This window comes from Salvelinus namaycush, chromosome 23, assembly GCF_016432855.1.
Source record: "Salvelinus namaycush isolate Seneca chromosome 23, SaNama_1.0, whole genome shotgun sequence".
Taxonomy (NCBI): Eukaryota; Metazoa; Chordata; class Actinopteri; order Salmoniformes; family Salmonidae; genus Salvelinus; species Salvelinus namaycush.
Window position 1 is genome coordinate 31,469,349 of NC_052329.1, and position 23,296 is coordinate 31,492,644.

The 23,296-nt window shown below is 42.5% G+C and overlaps 2 protein-coding genes across 2 annotated transcripts; one reads left to right on the top strand and one right to left on the bottom strand.

The window, feature by feature from the left end:
* Window positions 1-312: 312 nt before the first annotated feature.
* LOC120018305 (kinesin light chain 1-like) lies at window positions 313-12,638 on the top strand. The gene is made up of 12 exons (XM_038961433.1): window positions 313-522; window positions 6,604-6,834; window positions 6,968-7,198; window positions 7,546-7,621; window positions 7,836-8,064; window positions 8,190-8,277; window positions 8,548-8,649; window positions 9,276-9,449; window positions 9,680-9,779; window positions 9,953-10,133; window positions 10,218-10,284; window positions 10,475-12,638. The coding sequence occupies exons 2-12, from the start codon at window positions 6,625-6,627 to the stop codon at window positions 10,574-10,576; spliced, it is 1,560 nt and encodes a 519-aa protein (XP_038817361.1). The 5' UTR covers window positions 313-522; window positions 6,604-6,624; the 3' UTR covers window positions 10,577-12,638.
* Window positions 12,639-13,743: 1,105 nt separating this feature from the next.
* LOC120018787 (general transcription and DNA repair factor IIH helicase subunit XPD) lies at window positions 13,744-21,101 on the bottom strand. The gene is made up of 23 exons (XM_038961998.1): window positions 20,941-21,101; window positions 20,556-20,655; window positions 20,385-20,462; window positions 20,219-20,281; window positions 19,999-20,112; window positions 19,199-19,315; window positions 18,991-19,107; window positions 18,279-18,402; window positions 18,090-18,186; window positions 17,778-17,911; window positions 17,461-17,629; window positions 17,107-17,225; window positions 16,932-17,001; window positions 16,704-16,773; window positions 16,071-16,172; window positions 15,897-15,960; window positions 15,646-15,767; window positions 15,407-15,499; window positions 15,251-15,323; window positions 15,060-15,130; window positions 14,721-14,864; window positions 14,231-14,374; window positions 13,744-14,044 (listed from the first exon to the last, which is right to left on the bottom strand). The coding sequence occupies exons 1-23, from the start codon at window positions 20,943-20,945 to the stop codon at window positions 13,952-13,954; spliced, it is 2,283 nt and encodes a 760-aa protein (XP_038817926.1). The 5' UTR covers window positions 20,946-21,101; the 3' UTR covers window positions 13,744-13,951.
* Window positions 21,102-23,296: the final 2,195 nt, after the last annotated feature.

Below are 23,296 nucleotides of genomic sequence, written 5' to 3' on the forward strand. Positions count from 1 at the left end.
AAATCTCATTCCATTACAGCCTAATAAATTGAAAGCCTGTCATAGAGCAGTATCATTTATATCATATGTATTTTATACATAATATAATATTTTTTATATACACTTTTTTATGCATTTATTTAAAATAAAATGTGAAAAGAGCAGTTTATCTCGGTAACTGTCATCCTTGCAGTCCTGTCTGTGCTGGTTTGTCCCGTCACTCGCAGTTCAGAGCACCGACAGATAGATGGCCTTGTCCTCAGAAGGAGATGGCGTCAATCTACCGCGGTGCATGGTGGGAATGATCAGATCAGGTAAGCTGAAATGAGACAGTCTGAGGCGCAAGAACAGGTGAATGATTACTGTAGGTCTACTGTTAATGCCATCGTCCAAAGATATCTGTTATCTTGGTCCCATAACGAACAAATAGTGGATGTTTTGACGCGAGGAGTCCAATTAACTTTAATGGGAGCCCGAATGAAAAGCGGAGATACGCAACAAAAAGAGGTCGACAACTCGCCAAAAACCTGGAATTAGCAGCAGGTAGGTTCAACATTACTTTTGTTGATCGTACTCTTGTTAAAATGTTTTCACATCAATTTTTTCTTTGACGTGTGGATCATAATTGTGTAGTTTCAATGGCTGCGTTATATCCCAATGGTATTTTATTTTCTTCTCTCACAGCTGCCTTAATGCCGAATTGTCACTGTATGCTTATAGTATGTCATCAATACATTTATTTGACATTTATTTATTTTGATGCATAAATGTTTTTATTTATTTGTCTGTAGCCTAAGTATTCCTATACCATTTTAAACGCGTTGACAAAACCACAACAATGCACACACAGGCCTAACCATCTGTTGTTATTGCCTAATGTTATACAAATGCAAATTCGTAATCTATATAAAACCGTGTCCATTGTGAAGGCAGACAAGGTCTAATATTGGAAAACATCAAAATACAATAGCTTATGGAACAAGTCCTCCTGTACACGCGCACATGTTGTTTATCTGTCTCTGACTGGTGTTGTATTTCTCTCAGACAGGATGCTCCTCTGTAGGCCATCATCCAATTTAATGTAGGCCTATGGTAATTGCTTCTCAATTTCTCATTTAGGTCTACTGACCTGCCAAAGTGTCCTAGTAAGTGCATAAAAAGGCCAAAAGAATGCATTATAAAAATGATATATTCTAATTTTCTTAAATATATTATATTTTCTTAATTCTGTGAATATAGAGCTGTAGGCCTATTCATCCATAAAATGTGAAATTAACTAATTTGTTTCGCACACACAGTATGAGTATTGCATTGAAGTATCACAAATAATGCAACAGATCCTATTGTCTACTTTCTATGACTGACATGATTAAACCTCATGTCATTGTTAACTCAGTAATTCAAGATATAGTACCTTAAGATCACTTTCTCAGAAAGAAATGGGTAAATCCATTTGAATTCAAACCCTTCCTTTGGAAAGTATTCAGACCCCTTGACTTTTTCTGCATTTTGTTACGTTACAGCCTTATTCTGAAATTGATTAAATCGTTTCCCCCCCTCAATCTACATACAGCACTCTGTAATGAAAATGCAAAAACAGGTTTTTGGACAATTTTGCTTATTTAGAAAAAAATTAAAAACTGAAATATAACATTTACAGAAGTATTCAGACCCTTTACTCAGTACTTTGTTGAAGCTCCTTTGGCAGTGATTACAGCCTTGAGTCTTCTTGGGTATGACACTACAAGCTTGGCACACCTGTATATGGGGAGTTTCTCCCATTCTTCTCTGCAGATCCTCTCAAGCTCTGTCAGGTTGGATGGGGAGCGTTGGTGCACAGCTATTTTCAGGTCTCTCCAGAGATGTTCGATCGGGTTCAAGTCCGGTCTCTGGCTGGGCCACTCAAGGATATTCAGAGACTTGTCCCGCAGCCACTCCTGCGTTGTCTTGGCTGTGTGCTTAGTGTCATTGTCCTGTTGGAAGGTGAACCTTCGCCCCAGTCTGAGGTTCTGAGCATTCTAGAGCAGATTTTAATCAAAGATCTCTCTGTACTTTGCTCCGTTCATCTTTGGCTCAATCCTGACTAGTCTTCCAGTCCCTGCCCTGAAAAACATCCCCACAGCATGTTGCTGCCACCACCATGCTTCACCGTAGGGATGGTGCCAGGTTTCCTCCAGACGTGACACTTGGCATTCAGGCCAAAGAGTTCAATCTTGGTTTCATCAGACCAGATAATCTTGTTTCTCATGGTCTGAGAGTCTTTAGGTGCCTTTTGGCAAACTCCAAGCAGGCTGTCATGTGCCTTTTACTGAGGAGTGGCTTCCGTCTAGCCACTCTACCATAAAGGCCTGATTGGTGGAGTGATGCAGAGATGGTTGTTCTTCTGGAAGGTTCATCTCCACAGAGGAACTCTAGCGCTCTGTCAGTGACCACTGGCTTCTTGGTCACCTCCCTGACCATGGCCCTTCTCCCCCGATTTCTCAGTTTGGCCTGGCAGCCAGCTGTAGGAAGAGTCTTGGTGGTTCCAAACTTCTTCCATTTAAGAATGATGGAGGTCACTGTGTTCTTGGGGACCTTCAATGCTGCAGATATGTTTTGGTACCCTTCCCCAGAGCTGTTCCTCGACACAATGCTGTCTCGGAGCTCTATGGGCAATTCCTTTGATCTCATGGCTTGTTTTTTGCTCTGACATGTACTGTCAACTATGAGACCTTATATAGACAGGTGTGTGCATTTCCAAATCATGTCCAATCAATTGAATTTACCACAGGTGGACTCCAATAAAGTTGTAGAAACATCTCAAGGATTATCAATGGAAACAGGATGCACCTGAGCTCAATTTTGAATCTCGTAGCAAAGGGTCTGAATACTTATGTAAATAAGGTATTTCTGTTTTTAATTTTTAATACATTTGCTAAAATGTCTAAACCTGTTTTCACTTAGTCATTATGGAGTGTTGAGTTTTTTTATTTTTTTATTTAATCATTTTTAGAATAAGGCTGTAACATAACAAAATGTGGAAAAAGTCAAGGGGTCTGAATACTTTCCAAAGGCACTGTATTTGCCCATTACAGAAGTGGTCAGAAAGTGACTTTTTGGACCTGCATGCCAAAACATTCAAGAGATAAAGGTGCTCCAAATTGACCCATTTTGCATACCCCACCGTACCATGAGACATCCATGTCTTCATCACTGGAAAAGACCAACGGTTGAGATTGTTTAGTTTTTTAAATACATTTTTTTTTTCTTACCATTAACGTAAATTATCTAAAAACATTAAAAGGCAGATTTCTTTCCATATTTGCATATGTTGCAGTTTAGACCCTATTTTACATAATTTGAGGTTTTTGTGTTCCCCCCCATTGGTTGAGAGACAACATGCTCTTGAATACAGGTTGAGTGTCATGTTTTGGCTGATTAATGTACTAAAATGGGAGTAGAATTTACATTTCAACTTTAAAATGGTACCATATGGTTGGAGTTTCACGTATCAGAGAAGGTTGACTTGAATCTGTTTTAAATTATACTCAATCCTCTATAAGAAACCTATTGAAATCATAAAAATATAGATAATAGACATGACCATTTAAGATGACATTCGACTGTGGGTGGACCGGCGGTCATCTTTTGTGGTAGTAATTAGAAGTTAATGTCAATTTCATTTAAATTCCAATGGTGTACCAGCTAAATGGCAGGGGTCTGAAGGATAGGTAAATTCTCTGAATTGTTTTTCTATGATTGAAATGACACCCACCCTGTATTCAAGAGCAGGTAAACGATGGTAGGCACAACACAAAAACCTCATTTACGTTAAAGGTTTAAAATGACAATTTTTTATTTAAAAAAATTATGTTTTACGAAATAATCCAATAGTTTGACAACACTATTTGTAAGCTTTTAAATGATATCAAACTGAACCGTTTATCTTTTCCAGTGAGGGGAAGACATGCAAAATGTGTCAACTTTGAGTACTTTTATCTCCTGATTTATTTTTTTTATTTTTTATATATATATATATATGTGTTTTTTTTTTAATCTCTTTTAGTTCTCATTTGGACTAATCGTCCAAGAGTCCTTAAACATTAAAATACAATTTATAATATGAACACAATTTCACATATAAACACACTGTTACAAACAGACAGACATACACTAACATATTGACCCGATAAATACTGATAAGGTCCAAGAAGTCACTTTCTGACCACTTCTTCCATGGGCGAACATGTATGGAATGTTACCGTATGTTTAAATCAAAAGGGAGGATGTCAAAAAGGGATTGAATTCAAATGGGTTTACCCAAGTATTAAATAAGAGCACCGCTCTTTTCAACATTAGATCTGTTATAGGTCCTTTTATAAAACGACTGCAGCATGAGTCCCAATCAATTCCAATGACCACTGTTGTTTACAACTGCCAAATGCTGCCCTCCTCCCAGGAGCCACTGGTAAACCGATATCCTTGTGTTAATGTATGGTCTGCTGCAGCTGGCCTGCCTTTTGGTGTTATGCTGATGCAGCCTCCTGCTCAGGCCCAGCACAGCTCCCTCTTGTTCCCCATAGACACCTGTTTCTCCTCTTAGGCGCTTGGCTTCACAGCGCAGCCCTCCTGTCTTGTACCCCCATTAGTATTGGTATGGTGGAACGATGATCAGAGTCCTTTTATGCTCATGATTCGAGTTCAGGCTGCCCAGCTGGTCTTTGAGAAGCCAACATAATATTATTTTTGTAATTTTTGGAGGCCATCCTCTGTAGCCCTGCTGCAAGATGCATCAACATGTTATTGCCACAGGGAGCAGAACACCTAACCAGAAATATAACACCCACTACAATTTTTTAAATTTGTATCTGATGCAGGTCATGGTTGATCTTGTAACGTGTTTTCATTTAATGTCAGAACTTGCTGGACCCATTCTCATTGTACTACACATCCCACTCCAACCCCTCACTGTGGCATGATGCCTCACCGACCAGGAAGTAGGCTACATCATGTGTTATGACTTGTCATTGAACTGGGCGGCTGTCGGCTCTAGGCTTCATGCCTTCGGGCTCACAGGAGCAAAATGGCACCGTTGTACCAGGATGTGTTTTACATACAGTCCCATTGGTATCTGTATTGGCTATTCCCTGTTTCCTTTGGCTGCCAGAATGCATAGTCATGGTTCTGAAAGTTCGCATAAAAATCCACAGGCCAATCACTTTACAGTTTCAAAGGCTCTGACAGGCTGTCAGGGCAGCATACTGTTGTCGTTGTTGACACCCCCCTGCGGTGGTAAACATAGGCTACACTTGTAGTTTTGCACTTTGTACAGAACTTGGAGGATAATTGTATGTTCTGATAAGATGTTTTGTGAAACAGCTATAGGACAGATAAAAATAGATTGTTGTCATTATGGTAGGCTTGTGTGCTATTAGTCTGGTTTAGCTTATTAGAAGTGACTTATCCTCTCTCCTCTGTGTATGTCTCACAAACAGCAGCCCCTAGACATCTCAGTTCAGTACCAGCTGTATTTTACTGTAACTCTCTAGTCACAAGACTCTTTAGCATACCGGCAGTGGTAAAAGTATAGTTGTATATCTATAGCTAGTTGGTTAGCCTACACATTGTCGTAATGCTTTAGTCAAACACAACACTGTTTACTGTGGAGTGTAGCCAATCGCCATATTACCGCTAGTGCATAATTAAATGCTACCATTGCACACCACTGTTAGACCTTTATTCTATTTGTGTGTCCCATACGTGCATATATACTGAGTATACAAAACATTAAATCAAATAAAATAAAATTTTATTTGTCACATACACATGGTTAGCAGATGTTAATGCGAATGTAGCGAAATGCTTGTGCTTCTAGTTCCGACAATGCAGTAATAACCAACAAGTAATCTAACCTAACAATTCCACAACTACTACCTTATACACACAAGTGTAAAGGGATAAAGAATATGTACATAAAGATATATGAATGAGTGATGGTACAGAACGGCATAGGCAAGATGCAGTAGATGGTATAGAGTACAGTATATACATATGAGATGAGTAATGTAGGGTATGTAAACATTATATTAAGTGGCATTGTTTAAAGTGGCTAGTGGTACATTTTTACATAATTTCCATCAATTCCCATTATTAAAGTGGCTGGAGTGGGAATTGATGGAAATTATGTAAAAACATTGATGGAAATTGCGAATTGATGGAAATTATGTAAAAACATGAATAACTCTTTCCATGACATAGACTGACCAGGTGAATCTAGGTGAAAGCTATGATCCCTTATTGATGTCACTTGTTAAATCCACTTCAATCAGTGTAGATGAAGTGGAGGAGACGGGTTAAATAAGGATTTCTAAGACTTGAGACATGGATTGTGCCAGGCGCAACGGATTGTTTTAAGAACTGGAACGCTGCTGGGTTTTTCACGGGCAAAAGTTTCCTGTGTGTATCAAGAATGGCCCACCACCCAAAGGACATTCAGCCAACTTGACACAATTGTGGGAACCATTGGAGTCAACATGGGCCAGAGTCCCTGTGGAACGCTTTCAACACCTTGTACAGTCCATATGACCGTGTACAAAAAAAAAACAACATGTTGAACCCTCCCTTCCCGCCGCCTCCTCCATACAGGGTTGAGCTGAGAGAGGCGCCATGCTGTCAGGGGAGGAGATTCTGTGCAGCACGCGGCAAGTGATAGCGGGCCTTGAGGCGCTGCGAGGTGAGAACCACACCCTCCTGGACAACCTGCAGGAGGTGCTGGAGGGCCGGCCGGTGGCCGAGAGTGGCAGTGTGGAGCAGGAGAAGAGTGGCATCATCCGCCAGTCTCTGGAGAGGATAGAGCTGGGCCTGGGAGAGGCACAGGTGGGGTCATACTGGAGATGGCAGAATGGGTGAAGTTGTATTTTGACTGTATTGGATGTGTACATGTTTATATGCACACCTACCTCACTCTCTTGCTCTCGCTCTCTCGCTCTCTTTCCCTCTCCCTCCCCAGGTGATGATGGCTCTGTCGGCCCACCTGGGCTCCCTGGAGGCGGAGAAGCAGAAGCTGCGCACCCAGGTACGAAGGCTGTGCCAGGAAAACCAGTGGCTGAGGGACGAGCTGGCCGGGGCCCAGCAGAGGCTGCAGGACAGGGAGCAGGTGGTGGTCACGCTGGAGGAGCAGAACAGACACCTGCAGTTCATGAGCAGCATCCGCAAGTACGACCAGGAGTCGCCCCCACCGGTATGTCACAGACCACCACAACCAGGGTCGTATTCATTATACACCAAACGGGGAAGAAACAGACTGATACAGTGAGGAACTACCAAAACTGCTCATATTCGCTTTCCATTGCAAAATGTTTCGCTATGGTGTACCCTAATGAATATGACCCGGTGCATGTCTTTGCCTCAGCTTTTATGTTATTACTAAAGCTAAGCTGTTGGTGGCTTATCAGAGCAGGGTGCTATGTGTTTCTCTGTATAGTTCATAGTTAAACCTTTATTTAACTTGCCTAGTTATAAATAAAAAATATAGGTACTCCCCTCAGCTCTGTACTATCAATCTAGTTATGTTTTCTATGTCGACAGAATGACAAAGAGACGGGCTCCACCAAGGAGTCCCTAGATGACCTTTTTCCCACGGACGAGGAGGAACAGTCACAGAGTACGTGCACTGGTCTAATGAGCCGGATATTCTTGTCTGTCTATCTGCTGTGCAGACGAGCTATGCATGTATGTTTGTCGATGTCTTGGTGTGACTCTGTGTTGTATAGTCTGTCACTCGCTGTGTGTTTGTTTGTGTATGTCTATGTGTCTATGTATGTTTGTGTGTCTGTGTGAATGACTCTACCTCCCTCTCGTGTCCTCCTGTCCCCCAGTATCTCAGCCCCACGGTAGTAGTGCGGCAGCAGCGGCTCAGCAGGGAGGCTATGAGATCCCGGCCCGCCTGAGGACCCTTCATAACCTGGTGATCCAGTACGCCTCCCAGGGCCGCTACGAGGTGGCCGTGCCCCTCTGCAAACAGGCCCTGGAGGACCTGGAGAAGTCCTCAGGCCACAGCCACCCTGACGTGGCCACCATGCTCAACATACTGGCTCTGGTCTACAGGTGAATGGAGCCACGTTAGCCTAGAATATCCTCCATGCTAGGTCTTACTATGGGGGATTTCCATAGTGTGGCTGGTTACGTTAGCTGTATGCTAAAGCTAAAGGCTGTTTTGCTCTTCTCTGCAGAGACCAGAACAAGTACAAAGAGGCGGCTAACCTCCTGAATGACGCATTGGCCATTCGGGAGAAGACCCTGGGCATAGATCACCCTGCGGTATGTTCCTCTATAGTGAAGTTCAAGCGTCACCAAAATGGACAAAACAAGAAGTCTAAACCATGCATAGCTAATGGCTTTCCCCAGCACAGTGGAAAAGCAGCTACAGTATGTAACCAGTGGTGTAGGGTAAATGTTTTTTTGCCGAACAGTTTACCCACCTTTTGCGGAAGAACGTATTGAAGGTATCGGGAGTGTTTCTTTTTTCACCGCGACCGGCGATCAGAGTATATCACTGTATGTAACTAACAGTACTGTGTTTGTTTATAGGTGGCAGCCACACTCAACAACCTTGCTGTACTGTATGGAAAGAGAGGGAAGTACAAGGAGGCTGAGCCACTGTGTAAGAGAGCCCTGGATATCAGAGAGAAGGTAATGAGGCAGTAACCTAGCAGCACCGTGACTAGAAACCCTGCCCTCTGATGGACTAATGGCAACTCTGCAAGCATTCTGTAGTATAGCACTCCTGCAGTACTATATTGTACTATCATTTCTCAGTCATGCAAGCAAAAATCACATACCTATTACTTGTTACTTCTTTCAACAATAAATAATGACTTATTATTCCCTGGGGAAAGTAATTTGTTACACTACTCGTTAAATTACGTTGCGCGTCCTCACTCAATGTAAACGATGTCGTGTTGCTAGCAGTGGAGAGGTGTTTCTTGCCTGGGCACAGTTGACATTTTACTGTTATATTCTTGTCCTACCAAATCAAAGAAATGGGAGTACGTTTCTGCCACTTATCTCCCATCACAAATACTTATTTGGATCAGTGACTGTAATAGGAAATGAATGATAACATAAGTAACAACCCATTTTTTTATCAGTAACTGTATTATTTCAATTGGAACAGTAACTCTGTGTTATATTATTCGTTATCGCAAAAAGTAATTGAATTACTGTAAGACGTTACTTTGTAATGCGCTACCCCTAACACTGCTTATTACCCAAACCTGTTAATCTCCACCCCCCTCCCCTATTGTGGTCGTGGGCAGGTGTTAGGCATGGACCACCCTGACGTGGCAAAGCAGCTGAACAACCTGGCGCTGCTGTGTCAGAACCAGGGCAAGTACCAGGAAGTGGAGCAGTACTACGAGCGTGCCCTGCACATCTACCAGAGCAGGCTGGGCCCCGACGACGCCAACGTGGCCAAGACCAAGAATAACCTGGTGAAGGATGGAGAATAGGAGAGGGTGAATGGAGGGAGGGGTGTAAAGGGGGGATGGACATGGTTGGCATGGTCACTGGGCTAGATGCTACCATATTATGTGTGTGTGTGTGTAATATGCTATGATTGAGTAGAATTGGGGGACTTTGACCCAAGCTGCATGCTTGTGTCTATCTATCTGAGGTGTGATAGTGCTATTTGTGACTAGTATTGCTGTATTTCTGGCTACAGGCTTCATGTTACCTGAAACAAGGGAAGTACAGACAAGCTGAGGCTCTGTATAAAGAGATCCTAACCCGGGCCCATGAAAAAGACTTTGGATCTGTGGATGGTGAGAGCAAACTCATAATATGATATTTGAAACCTGCTCTCTCGATTCAATAGCATTTTGATCCAAAAGGGGTGTATGTATTGGAATTGAAAATGTACCTCAGATTTGTACTGTAAATAACTAATTGTACTGGATGATGCCACTGTGTATCCTCTGTGATGTTGGTGTCTCAGGTGAGGTGCGGGACATCTGGACCCACACGGAAGAGGAGGGCTCCATGCAGGATGGGCTGGGCAATCTGAAGCGCAGCGGCTCATTCACCAAGCTCCGCGAGTCGATACGCAGGAGCAGCGAGAAGCTGGTCAGGAAGCTGAAAGGAGTCGGACCTCAGGATACCACCCCTCCGACTCCTGGGTAAAGACCAAGTCCTCATTCTGCACGTGTTAGCTCTCAAAATGATGTCCAATTTTTTACTCTCTCTTTCTTGTTCCCCCTCAGGATGAAAAGGGCTAATTCTCTGAATGTGCTGAACGTGGGTGCGAGGGAGCGTCAAGAAGCAGCAAGGGTGAGCAGCAGTTTCTGGCTTATTCTCACATTTCTGTACAATATGATTGTTAGTGTTTATTCATCACCTTTCATTTTATGTGCTTCATATCCTAAGGCATTTCTCTGGCTGTGTGTCATCAAAATGAATGTATATGTCATTGTTATACACATACAGTCAGACTAGTCAAGTGTTTTGTATGTTCTTCCAGAACCCCTGCAGCCTGACAGAGAACCGAACCCTGAGCTCCAGCACCCAGAGTCTGGCACGGCGAGGATCCCTCAGCTCTGCACACTACACCTCTGAACACTAGCCCCCCACACACACACATCCAGGAAGTACTCTCACACAGCTCTGGTCCCTACTCCTCGATCCGTCTCAGTGGACCTACATGGGTCACTGCAACCCCCTTCCCTTGCTCTGTGTAAATCGAACAATGATCCGTTTAGGTTTGTTTACTGCACTATGTTGTAGCGGGTGGAGGTCACTGATACTCCTTGCCTGCTAGTTTTATCCCCTGGTGCGCCAGTTCTGAGGTAAAGATTAGAATACACACAGCAATGAGAATTGGTTTTGAGAGATGCAGATTGAATCTGTTTCAGACTAGATTTAGTAATGCTCTGTTGTGACTTACTGTACAAGGAGGGAAAGCTTGAATTCTTCAACGATTGTTCACAATTATGAATATCTTGATATTTGCATTTCAACTGCAGTTGGGTCAACAAGTAAGTGTCTGCAGCTATTGGATGTTATCCAAATGAATTTATCTGTGCATGCAAAAAAGGTCTTATTTATACAATGTGGTTTTTAAAACGTGTTACATTCCGATTTGATCTCCTTGAGTCCATTACCAGCGGTACTCTTGTTTTTGGCCCTAGGTGATTTTAATTCCACAATTAAAACAAATATTTACTAATATCTATTGAATGTGATGCACAAATAGTGTATTGGCTTCCATGTTAAGTTGTGGTAAAGTGCTCTCCTTATTCCACAATACTAGAACAATATCTGCACTTCCCAGTCCAGCGGTAGAATGCAATTTGTCTAAGGCTTGGCATACTGTAAAAATATGTTTGTACTATGTTTAGCAGATATAAAAAGCTTAAGCTATTTTGATAGCCCAAAAGTAAAAGCACTATGTGCCTGTATGTAATATCATATTTTTTTATTTGTCTCAGTTTGGGATACATTGAATTTTTTGTAGAGCTAGCTAATTTAAATTCCTTCTGAAACATGTTTTTTTAATTATTTGATTTTGTTGTCAATGCATCTTACTCAGGATGTTATCAAGAGTAAATATGTAATTTGATGGACAAAAAGCGATGAATTCACTGTGGTGGTATTTCCAAGTGATCATTTAAAAGGGTGATAGAGGAGTCACTAGTGTAAAAAGATTATTAACCCATTGAGGTGGATGGAGGGACTTCAATGTGGGTTGCGAAAAGGTCGCCAGTTCGAATCACAATGAGTCTTGTTTTCCAACCTTAACCAATCACATTTCTCATTTGATGTTCTAATTGACTGAATAGCTGTATAGATGTGGGAAACAATTGTGGAACCCTCCCTCATGCTGCTGCAGTGGACTAGGCACTGGGATAAGAACCAGAAGGTCACAGGTTCTAATCTTGCCCATTCTTTCAACGATCAACTCTGGCCAAAAAGTGGGCACAATCTGAATTGTGGACAAGATCAGGACACAGGATGCATGTTAGCACCATGTACAGTATAAACAGGGCTATAAGCTGACAAAGCACAAGGGCTCTATTCAAACTGTCAAGCATTTCATATGCAGCGTTTTATCATGAATTCAATCTCCACTAACATTGCCTTTAAATTTCAATCACGCTGAACTTCAGCGATACAGATTGAATAGAGCCCTACATACATCTACATACATCTTATTTATGTAGAATTATGTTAGCTGTTACATATGGAGAGCTTTCTTTGCAGATTGTCAATCTTATTGAAAATTACAAATATATTTTATATCTGGAAACCATAGCAGACAAATGTCAAAGTATATTGAGTCTCTTCAATTCACTGTGTTCATGCTAGCCTTGTCTGGGTATGTTTCATGATGTACATGTTGTCATGACGTGGCCCTTTCTGGGTACAGATCATGGCTTCTCACTCTCTCCTACACCCAGGTTCTGTTATCTCAGGTCGTAAATTCCTGACAGAGACTCTCCCCCTTTTCATGCAGAGACCACAGAGTGAACAAAGGATTTCACGTGGCCAAACTCCTAAATCCCCTAAATGGGAAAATGAAACAAAATCTCCACTTGTGAGGTGAGAATGGTCTGTGGACACTTAAGGGACAGGTATGACGAGTGTGTTTCATTTGGTGACCTCAGAGAGGACAGGAAACACAACTATATCTCTGAATGTGTACATTTCTCAATTATGGGGTTTGCATCTAATTCTTGTATAAAATGAGTAAAGATTAAACTTTGTGAAATGTGATAAACCTTTATGAGAATTGTATTCCCTTTAAAGTTTAACTAAATCATTGGCCTGCCCCCGTGAGCACAGACATGATCAGGTGTTATAGAACCGCCTTTCCTATTGTTACGAATAAAAAACCCTCCTGAGGAAATCCTCTTTAGACCACACATACCTCGGTGTAAATTGTGGCACAGGTTTGAGTGCCAAGACTGAGCAAACGCACAGCATGAGCTGTGATTGCGAATAGTTATTGAATTCCTAACCATACCACGTGGAGAATTGGCTACACGGCTGGAAATGGTTAAACTCTGAGACTATCGAATAAGAGCAAATCTTAGATACCAATTATTAGTCTCCAGCTAGAAATGATGTAAACCTGGGATGCGAATGCCGACAACCGCCGAAACATCTATGAGAACATTTCTGAATGGTACTCTGAAGTATCCATTCTAACCACGAAAGACTGATCTTCAGGAAACAGACTCGGATGAACTCTCCAGCAGACGGACCGGATTCCAACAGAAAAGTTTGACACATGGGCGTAAATATATATTGATTGCAATTATTCCCGAATGAGTGAGCGTTCATGGGCAAAGGATTAGCATTTCAATTCATATAATTAACTGTAGTGATTCCTTTTGTCTTTCCCGCTCTCTCAGTCCACACCCACTTCCCTTTGTCCACCAAGCCGTCATATCGGTTTAGCCCACTAGGGAATCTTCCCTATGATTTGTTAGTAACATGTTTGTTTATGCATTTCTGTGATTATTTAGTTAGTAAATAAATGATTAAGCCAATTGGTGTATGATTCACAGTAAAAGGTTGGGTTCGTGCAGATAACCAACCATTTACAACATTTGGAATGAGACTGACTTGAGGTAAAGAATAATTCATTAATAGAAGACAAATTGATAGTTATATTCGGGAAATTATAACTTTGTAATCTGAAGATTTTCCGTAGTGTCCCAACTTCCTAGTTAATTACATTTACATGATTAGTTTAATCATGTAATAATAATAATTACAGAGAACCGATTTGATAAAATAACAGTCTTCACTTTTAATGATGCCAAAGACATGTCAATGTGTTTTAAAAAAACATGCCAACTGCATGGTAGAAACTGTAAACATTTATTTTTCGGCCTACCGGCTTGTGCAAATATACACTTAAAAAATAAACTATGTACAGTAGGACAGTATTGGAACAGTGACTGTGGGTTTGACTGGGTGATGACACTTCCTCTTAGGCCTGGTGAGCGATCTGGGCGATCTTTTGCAGCATGTCCTCTGACTGCAGCTGCTCCAGTGTCAGCAGAGACAGGCCCAACTGGTCCTCCTGAGGGGAATGGATAGGTTAAGGGGAGACCTGGGACAGGTTCAGTTGGCTTGAACGTTGCAGTTAGAGATGTCATGAATAGATCTGATGTGATTTCTTATTCTACAAGTCAGACAGGCATCTACATAAAAATGTAAAAAATCCACAGCCCTGCTAAACATGTCCCTGTACTGTGATGTGCTGTACCTGTCTGAAGGGCTGGGCCATCTGGCGTAGGAAGTGTTTGGACAGCTGTACCGTCTCGTCGATGGTCAGGTTGAGGCTGCCGTCAGTAAGGTGCTCCTGAATCCACCGGGGCAGCTTCCCTCGCTTGTCAGCCCGGGCATAGCGCTGCAACAGGAGTGAGAAACAATTGTTCCAATTCTCTTCAATAGCCTTTTTTATTTTACCCATTTATTTTTGTTACCATTGATGTGAAGGCACTAGATAGGTAACAGCAGTATGGAACAACCTGCTGTGACCTCAGTGCATTATGGCTTTCAAATTCAAGAAAGCCACAAAATTTAGAATTTTTATTAGGATCCCATTAGCTGACGCCACAACGTCAACTAATCTTCCTGGGGTCCAACACAGAACTAAATTAAAAACAAAATGATCATAGTAGAGTCTATCAATGATCAGAGTGGTAAGAAATGTTCCTTTAAAACTAGACACACCAAGTTCCGAAGGTCCTCACCTTGTCTGCGAAGATCATCAAGCCATAGTCAGTTTTGCCCCTGATGGCGCGGCCCACACATTGCGCTGCGTGCCGCATGGCGTCAAACGTCAGGAAGTCATTCTCTCTAATCTGGAACTGGTCCCGCAGGTACTCCAGACGAGCCTGGTAGAGATGGACAGAAGAGTAGAAGGATAACTATTTTAGAAAAACAGACCATTAGGATTAAAGGAAGTGAAAGAATTGCGGACAGAGGGGTGAGGAGGACATACGCTGAACAGAAGAGAGGAACAGACCAAAACAGTGAATAAAGCAGAAGAACAAGGGAAAGATGATGAACAGCAGAGGAGTTAGACTGACCTTCAGGATCCGGCTCTGTGTGTAAACGTAAGGCACTCCGAACATGATCACCGCACGGCCAAAATGGTGGACTGAGGGAGACAGTTTCATATCACTTATCTCTTCAAATAACCTATGCTGTAACTTTGGCGGCCATTTTGTGAGCCTAATAGAGGCTTTACTACTATGTTACAGGAACAAACAACACTCACCAAAGTCGATTCCCTCGGACACCTTCCCCCTGGCCACAGACAGCAGGATGGCTCCTCTGCCGTTCTCACAGGCCTGGGGCACAACAGATAAGAGGTCAGAGGTCACAAACAATGACAGAAGTCAACCTAAGACAGTCAAAGAAAGGGTCTCCTGACCTCCTGGTATTTCTCCAGAGCCATGCTGGTCTCTGCTGCGTCTGGGGTCTCGATGAAGATCAGCTTGTTCCTCTGGACGTTCTCCAAGATGCCCTACAGACAGAGACACAAAGGGGCAGGACAAGAGGACAACGCTTACTCAACTTCCAGATTACTACCTTGCAAAAAACAACACGTTATTCACTTTTAACAACATTTATCCTCCCTTCCATTTGTGGACCGTGTACACACACACACACCTGCTCATACCACGACGCCACAATGTTCTCCATGTAGGTGTAGCTGGTAAAGAAGGCCACGATGCCATCTGGCACAATCGCAGACATCTCCAGCAGCAGGTTGCCATAGTTACGGATGACAGCTGAAAAATTGAACCCAGACCAGGTTTATTTCAGTGATTTGTTTTTCACATCTAAGGAAAGGAGAGTCTAAGCTTACAAAGAGGCAAGGAAAGCTTACAATATTTAGATACAATGTAACAATCACTAACCAAAATCTTCACGCGTCTCAAACTTGGAGGTCATGGCCACCTGGTCGTTCCCCCTCCCCACCACCTGAAAGAGGAAGAGCTCAGTATCACCCCCTTCCATCCTTTCTGAAGCTCAGTATAGCTTGAATTAACCACTCAGGTCATATCATGTAGACTGTTTCTGAGGTTACTCACAAGAGGGCAGAGGCAGGTGCGTGCCAGCGTCATGGTGAAGGATGCCACGGTAACAGGCCGGAAGTCCAGGATTCGGGGGTAAATGTCCAACGGTGAAAGGGTCTGTGGGTAGAAACATGATCAGAAGTAGACAACCACAGGGTAGGACAGCTGAGCCAACACACAGCCAAGGGATCTAGTGAGAGGATCAATGGAGAGAAGTGATGATCATACGACTGAACTGACTGCTGAGGACACCGAAAAGGCTAAATAATATACTGAAAATAATATAAAACTGTCAAACTTTACATTTCTGTTTGCGTCGCATGCAAATTCATTGATAAACTAAATTCTGAATGGTGGTAAAAAAAACACATTAAAAAGCCACAGATTTAAGGGGGGGGGGGGATCCCTGTTGATAAAGTACTGAGAAACACAAAGAAAAGCCATTTGTCCCTCATTAACACTTGTACTAAGTTTACAAAATGGCACTCTAGCCCGACTGCATTGGAATGTGAGTGGCCCCATCTTGTACAGATGAGACCATCAGCAGGTGTCTTATAATCACAGATTAGTGGCTAGGTCACAGTTAATCTAGGAACAGAGGAAGGAGAAAGAGAAAGAGAGAGAGAGAGACAGAGACAGAGAGATTACCCCTGACGTAATGATGACAGACTGGAAGCGCTCGAACACAGGCTTGATGGCAATGGAAGGGTCCATACAGCTGAAGGGAGAGGAGAGAAGAGCAGGGTTAAAGTAGATCCCATCCACTTGCATCCTGATGGATTATTTCCCCCTTGGCTCTTGCAGTGGCACAACATCCATCAATATTACACCGTTCTGCTGGCAAAAGAGAACATACTCAACACAAATTAACCCCACCTGAAGTGCAGGACGGGGTTAGCAATGGTGGGGGTTCTGTCTTCAAAGGGTTCAATGATGATGGTGAAGCCTGATTGTGGAAGATAGCAAGGGAAGAACAAAGAAAATAAATAACCACAGAGCTGTAGCCATGTAGAGGTAACATAGACACAGTCAGCCTAGGGAGGTTCAGTACCTTTGCTGTAAGTGCTGACCAGAGTGGCAAAGTTGGAGATGAGGGTGATGGCTGAGAAGTCTGCGATGTCCGCTATCTCTAAAGTCCTCAGCAGCGAACGCAACCTCTCGGCACAGAATCTAGAGAAACAAATAGATATGTCATATAAGGAGTGAGTAGGAGTTTCTAGAAACTTTCAATGTACCAAAGAGACATAATACACGATGGAGTCCGTTAGGTCTAGGAGCATTTGGTTTACATTGCTCGGTGCCCTGGTGGACAGAGTTTGCACATGTTAGGACCTAAAGTGGAAATCTCCACCAACCGAGGGCACCAGGCTATACAAAACTAACACAAAAGTACTGTAGAAGTTACCTGAGTGGCTTGCGGTCAATGCAGACCTTCTCGAAGATGTCTTTGAGGAACTGTGGAGCGCTCTCCTGCACCACATGGTGAATCCTCAGCCTGGCCTTCAGGTACTCAAGGAAACGCTTCATGAAGCCCACAAAGTGCTCTGCCGTGCGGATGCTGCCAGGCACAGCCTCTGGAGGGGGGAAAGAAAGATAGACAGTGCGGGGGAGGGAGGACAGGGTATAGAAACGGAAAGATAGATACATGAAAACCTGTTTGAGCATAAATCGATACAAATATTCAATAACTGGTTGTTTTCGACTGGACTCCAGGGGGCTAACCTTGGAGGATCTCATCTGGCAACACGGGATTGGACATGTAGATGTCGGTCTCCCTGGCAACGTTGGCCTCTTTCAGGCCCTCCACCAATCGTCTGTATTCCTCTTTCAGTTTGGCTGCATCTGTCTCCTTTATCCTACAGCAGAGGACAAGCGGTTGAGATGACATCACAACCCTCTACACTTTTGGGGCAAGAACTACAAACTGGTTCAGTCGGTCTCATTATAGACACCTTGTACATTCTCCTTTGTACACAGAACATGACAGTGGTTCTAGTGCTGCTCTCCACTAGATCCACTAGTGTATGACCTTACTTGAGAATGGTGTTCTGTAGGGTCTCCACGTTGGCCTGACTGCGGTCCAGAGTCCTCCTGGTGATGTTGACGCTCATTGAGTCGATGCACACATTGTCTGAGGAAGAGGAGGATGGAACGTCAGCTTGTGGAGGCTTGAAACAGTGGGCTGCTTAAACAAATGGGAAAGAAACAGCTGGATGTCCTTACCGATGTTATGTGCTTCGTCAAAAACAACCACTGATTTCTTGGAGAGCTCCTTTGAGACAAGGTCTGCAATTTTTGGGTCCAGGAGGTAGTGGTAACTGTAAACTATGATGTTGGCATGGAGGATCTGTATGTGTTAAGGAAAGAAGCAAAAAGGAAAAACACTGCCAGTAATCCATCTCCTTCATAAAGTAACGCCACATAAACCCAGAAGTGCAACATCACGAGACGTCCGGGAAGGCTTGTGAAACAGACCAAGCAGAGCAGGCCAGGGTTTGAGAAGACATTGAGAGAAGAAGTGAAACATCCTTGGTTGTTAATTTTCTCAAAATCTAAAGGCACAACCTAGATTCGAGCCAATGTCTTAAGTAGTTGAACATGTTAATACTGCAACCTTGTGAATGTGACAAACAGGCACGTTTTCATCTGTAAAAAACAACTTTATCATCGAAAGGGCCTATGATTTGACCGCCTGCACATGCTCAGTTCGGCGTGAGACGATCGTTAGACCTGATTACGTGTTTCTATGCTTGAGCTTAGCTAGCCAACGTCAACTTGACATCGCCTACAAGTGTGATCGGCAATTTCTATTGGAGAAGTAGTTTCTGCCCATCTTCATACTGTACCGTCTTTAGTAATGCTGTCAAATATAACATGCTACAAAAACACTGGTAAAAGAAAAACATCAGATGCTATGACAAAGGGCTATTCTTACCGAATAGCGTGCTAGGTAGTAGGGGCACCAGCCTTTCCTCCGCCCAAAGTCCTTCAGATCGTCCAGATTGTAGACTCCAGCGGGGAGAGGCACCTGCTTTCCCATAGCATCAAACTCCTGGAGCAGATAGACAGAGTCAGTCAGGCAGACAGACAGAGGTATGGAACTCTCCAGATCACTCTCTTTGTCACAATCCCAAGCCCATCACCTCATAGAAACGGCAGGAAGGCAGGCTTGGGTTGCTGTGCCGTTGGGCGCGGATGTATGACGCCGTCAGGCTGTGACATTTCCCATCCACCTCTTTCCCAAAGCGTAAGGAGCTCACCTGAACACAAAGAATCATGCAATTTGGACCATGACATGGACACACACAATTTAAGTACATGCAAAGAAATGCTCTATATTGAACACACACAAAAGTGTTTGAAGAGCGTTACAGAACCACGGTTAGTGGGTGTCATCGTGAAGATATGTGTACTGACCGCTAGGGCCGGGCAATGAAGTTGTCTACCGCGACCCTTTACAGACATAGAACGCAGTACAGTCGTAACATGTCGATAATTGATAACTTTTCAGACAATTGAAAAAGTGTCACATTAGAAGCGTCTGTACCTTTTCAGACAGAAGAATTCTGTTTTTTTATGGCTGGGTAGCTAGATGTGCTTTCTTTCTACTAAATGTCTTAGTAATATTTAATGAACTTTAAAGTACTTATTTTAGGAAAGAGTGGTCTACGCGCAGGCAGGCTAGGATTGACTGTTCTGCTCACCTACTGATGGACGTTAGTCTCGCTTCAGAAGCAACATTACTTTACAGACAAGTAAAATGCTGTTCCAGAGAAGGGTTCGCGTTGACATTTAAAGAAAGACAGTGTAGCCTACCCTAACAGACAAACAAACATGCCATAGCGCTTTCAAGGAGCCACATACCATTATATCTGAAAAGGGTAATCGATACAGGCAGCCTACTGTAATTTCGTAATATGAGGCTACGGCATGTTGTTCCTACCTCGGGGTGAACACACAGGTTTTTCCGAGAGGAGAGCGCCAGAGCCAGGATGTTGTTCTTCTCTCCCGTCTCCTTAGAATAGAACTCCATTAACTTCCTCAACTCCTCCACCACCTGATGGACAAGGGAGCAACATGGCATCAGAGAAGGGGATGAGAAACATATGTTCTTCAAGGACAGGGGAGCACAAAGAAAGGTGTGAGAGAGAGAAAGAGATCACCTTCTCTATCTCAGGAACAGTTCGGGAACAGTAGATCAGCTTTGTGACTTCAAGGGGATACTCCTGTCAAAGAGATCACTGTATAAGTGAATTGTCAAAGAAACAGATGGTGACAAAGGTTCTTCCAACAGAGTCCTGATGGAGGAACGGACATATCTTGACTCACCCGCTGATATGCAACAATCAATGACAGAAGAGAGATGGTTTTCCCGGTTCCCGATGGCATCTCCAGAACTCCATGTCCCTTTCGATAAACAATGTGTTACCATCATGCATAGGGCCATAGCAGTAGGATAGGTCTACAACCAGTGGCATATTGCTGGGTCTCTCTATTTACCTTGGCATCCAGGGTCCTCTTGAGTTCCAGCATGTAGGAATATTGCTCTGGGTAAATGTAGTCATATGGGAAATAGACTAACAACCCTTCGATGTTGAGCCTAGAATAAAAAGGTAGTAGTCATAGTAAGGGCATTTTAGCCAGGTAACATTCAGCATATAGCATTAGCTATATAAAAAACATAACTTGCTAGCAAGCTAACTCCCCTATTCATCTGTGGCTAAGTTCGTTCCAACAGACATCGCACGGTGTAATGTTTATAGTTTAACCAGCTAACGTTAGCTAGCTTACGATAGCCAACTGCTAGCTATGTTAGCAAAGAGTTTACTAGGTACATAGTGCTAACTTTGCCCTGTCTGAGAATCTCTCTGCCATGAGCACTTACTTCATTTCAGTGAATTTATTGCAGCGGCGAGCTAGCTGCTTATGTGTCAGTCACTTTTTTTTTTACAATAGATGCCTAGCTAATTTATTGACAAAGCAAAACCCTTCAACTAGCTAGCTAGCTGTGTTCCACACATTCGATTTCTTCAGACATCCTCCGTCTTACACAAAGCCCTATCTTTTGCTTCTCCGATTGGCTGCAGAATTGTGAGCTAATTCTTTGGTCTTCTCTGATTGGGTTTTGTATGCATCCCTCAATGGAAGTACGTCCCATTCCTGTAATCAGAACTAACTAGTCAAATATCGAGTTAAATGTTGAGCTGAATCGCATTTGTGGAAACAAAGACTATTCTCAGAGCAGACCTGGTTGTAGCTAGGTATTTCTAAGTCGCGTCGGGGAAAAGTTAACCCTTTTCCTAACCTTAACTTAAATTGTCCTAAATGTCCAAGTTAATTCTCCTAAACTGTTGCGTAAATTCTCCTAACCAGCTACGACACTTCTGCTAGTCAAAACCTGCAGACCTGCCTGAGAGCAGTTTGAGTATCCACTAAAGCGATACAGCCAGCCAGGGAGGTTCAGAGAACTATTTTGCAGTCTTTTATTCAACTTCATAAAACGAAAGAAGAAAACTGAAATACTGCAGACTAAATAAAGATTTACCAGAAAAGAACATTCTATTTATATTCAACATGAGCAGAAGGTATTGTCATAAAAGTAGTAAAGGTACTGCCTATATTGTTCATTTGACAAGTTGTATGTATGGTAGGGGAGAGTGGGGTAAGTTGAGCCATTTTTACATTCAGCATTACTCCATCAAGGGAAATATGGTATTCTTTCTAACAAATATATATGGAAATAATGAGAATTCATGTAAACATTACAGTTTGAAAACATACTGTAGCTTGTCCAAAAAGATTGGTCTCTTGGCACAACTTACCCTGGGAATGGGGTAAGTTTAGCCTCTGGACAGGGTAAGTTAAAGGTAGATTCAGCGATATAACGTAGATGCAGAAAAGAAACAGCATAATGAGTCAATTTCAGCAACAACTAAGAGCATTGAAGCGCCGGGCTCAACTACTCCACTGTGTTGGTGCCCTGACTACCACGCTGTGAACAGCATGAAGTGAACCCATGCACATGCGCAGATACTGTGTGTGCCTGTGTGAGAGCTAAGTCTTGCATCTCGCTCCTCTCAATATCTGTGGTGCTGCCTGTGGCAACAAATCTTCTGTACTGAATGAAATACCACTACCTTTTTAAAACCCTGTATTTTAATCCTTTTAAGTATATTTTAACACAGGCTTAACACCTGACAAACAAACTTTGTAAATGTTTTGTTGTTGTTGCACTTTTAATATAGGCCAGGCCCTGTTGTTACCTCGTATCCCACAATAATGCCTTGCATTATGCCTGGGAAGGAAACATTTACATTTGCTCAACTTGCCATTGGCTCAACCATTGGCCGAACTTACCCCATGGCCATTGGCTCAACTTAACCCAAGGCAAACATTTTGACTATATTAGCCCACACAGCTACAAGGATGCACTTTCATGCTAGGTTTAGGACCTCACATTGAAGCGTATAGAGACCCCAACTGATGTATAGAACAATCTTAATATGATCTATTTTGGTTTAGATACAAGCATCATGAAACATCTAATAAATTCATTTGACTTGGTGAATTATTTTTTATAAACCTAACTTGTGTACCACTTTTTCCATATGGTTTCTTCCTTCACAGACTCCATGAAATTATGACCTTTTCTTAAATATTTGGTCAAATTCAGAATTTTGTGTATGGTTTCCTAGAAACAAGGGTGGCTCAACTTACCCATTTGGCTCAACTTACCCCACTCTCCCCTAATAGGTTGTGTGGTGGGATGACCTCAATATTAGAAAAGATAAGCCAGAAGATGCAGTTTCCCCAGATTTAGGGCTGTCCTGACAAAAAAAATATTGGTAGACCGAAAGTCATCTGTTTTTTCGACCAATCGATTGCTTGTGTATTTTTCCTTATGTAGACCCACCCTATGTGTTTTAATAAAATCAACAATATATTTTGAGCTTGTCTGATGCTTTAAGCTTATGGTTTGATGCATCCAGAGTGCGCCAAAGATCTATTTAACCAGAATTTTAAAAACTTAACCTGGCCCAACTAGTCTCCTCCCGCTCTTAACTTGGGATATTTTCTACCTGCAGGCTGAAATGTTGTTTTTTTTGGCTATATATAAATAGTTGACAATAGAAGTTACTTTTTAGGTTTATATCGTTTTCATTTAGATTTGGATAGAATTTTGATTAACCACATGACAATGATTTTGAGATATGAAGTTATTATAAATTAGATGGAACTGT

What these genes read in the sequence shown, in the direction of transcription:
- LOC120018305 (XM_038961433.1), top strand. Translation starts at nt 6,625, where the DNA reads ATGCTGTCAGGGGAGGAGATTCTGTGCAGCACGCGGCAAGTGATAGCG. An exon ending in CGAGGAGGAACAGTCACAGA is followed by an intron (nt 7,622 to 7,835) that starts GTACGTGCACTG and finishes CCTGTCCCCCAG; the next exon opens with TATCTCAGCCCCACGGTAGT. An exon ending in TGGGCATAGATCACCCTGCG is followed by an intron (nt 8,278 to 8,547) that starts GTATGTTCCTCT and finishes GTTTGTTTATAG; the next exon opens with GTGGCAGCCACACTCAACAA.
- LOC120018787 (XM_038961998.1), bottom strand. An exon ending in GGTCAGCACTTACAGCAAAG is followed by an intron (nt 17,002 to 17,106) that starts GTACTGAACCTC and finishes TTCCACAATCAG; the next exon opens with GCTTCACCATCATCATTGAA. An exon ending in TGAGACGCGTGAAGATTTTG is followed by an intron (nt 15,768 to 15,896) that starts GTTAGTGATTGT and finishes TCAATTTTTCAG; the next exon opens with CTGTCATCCGTAACTATGGC.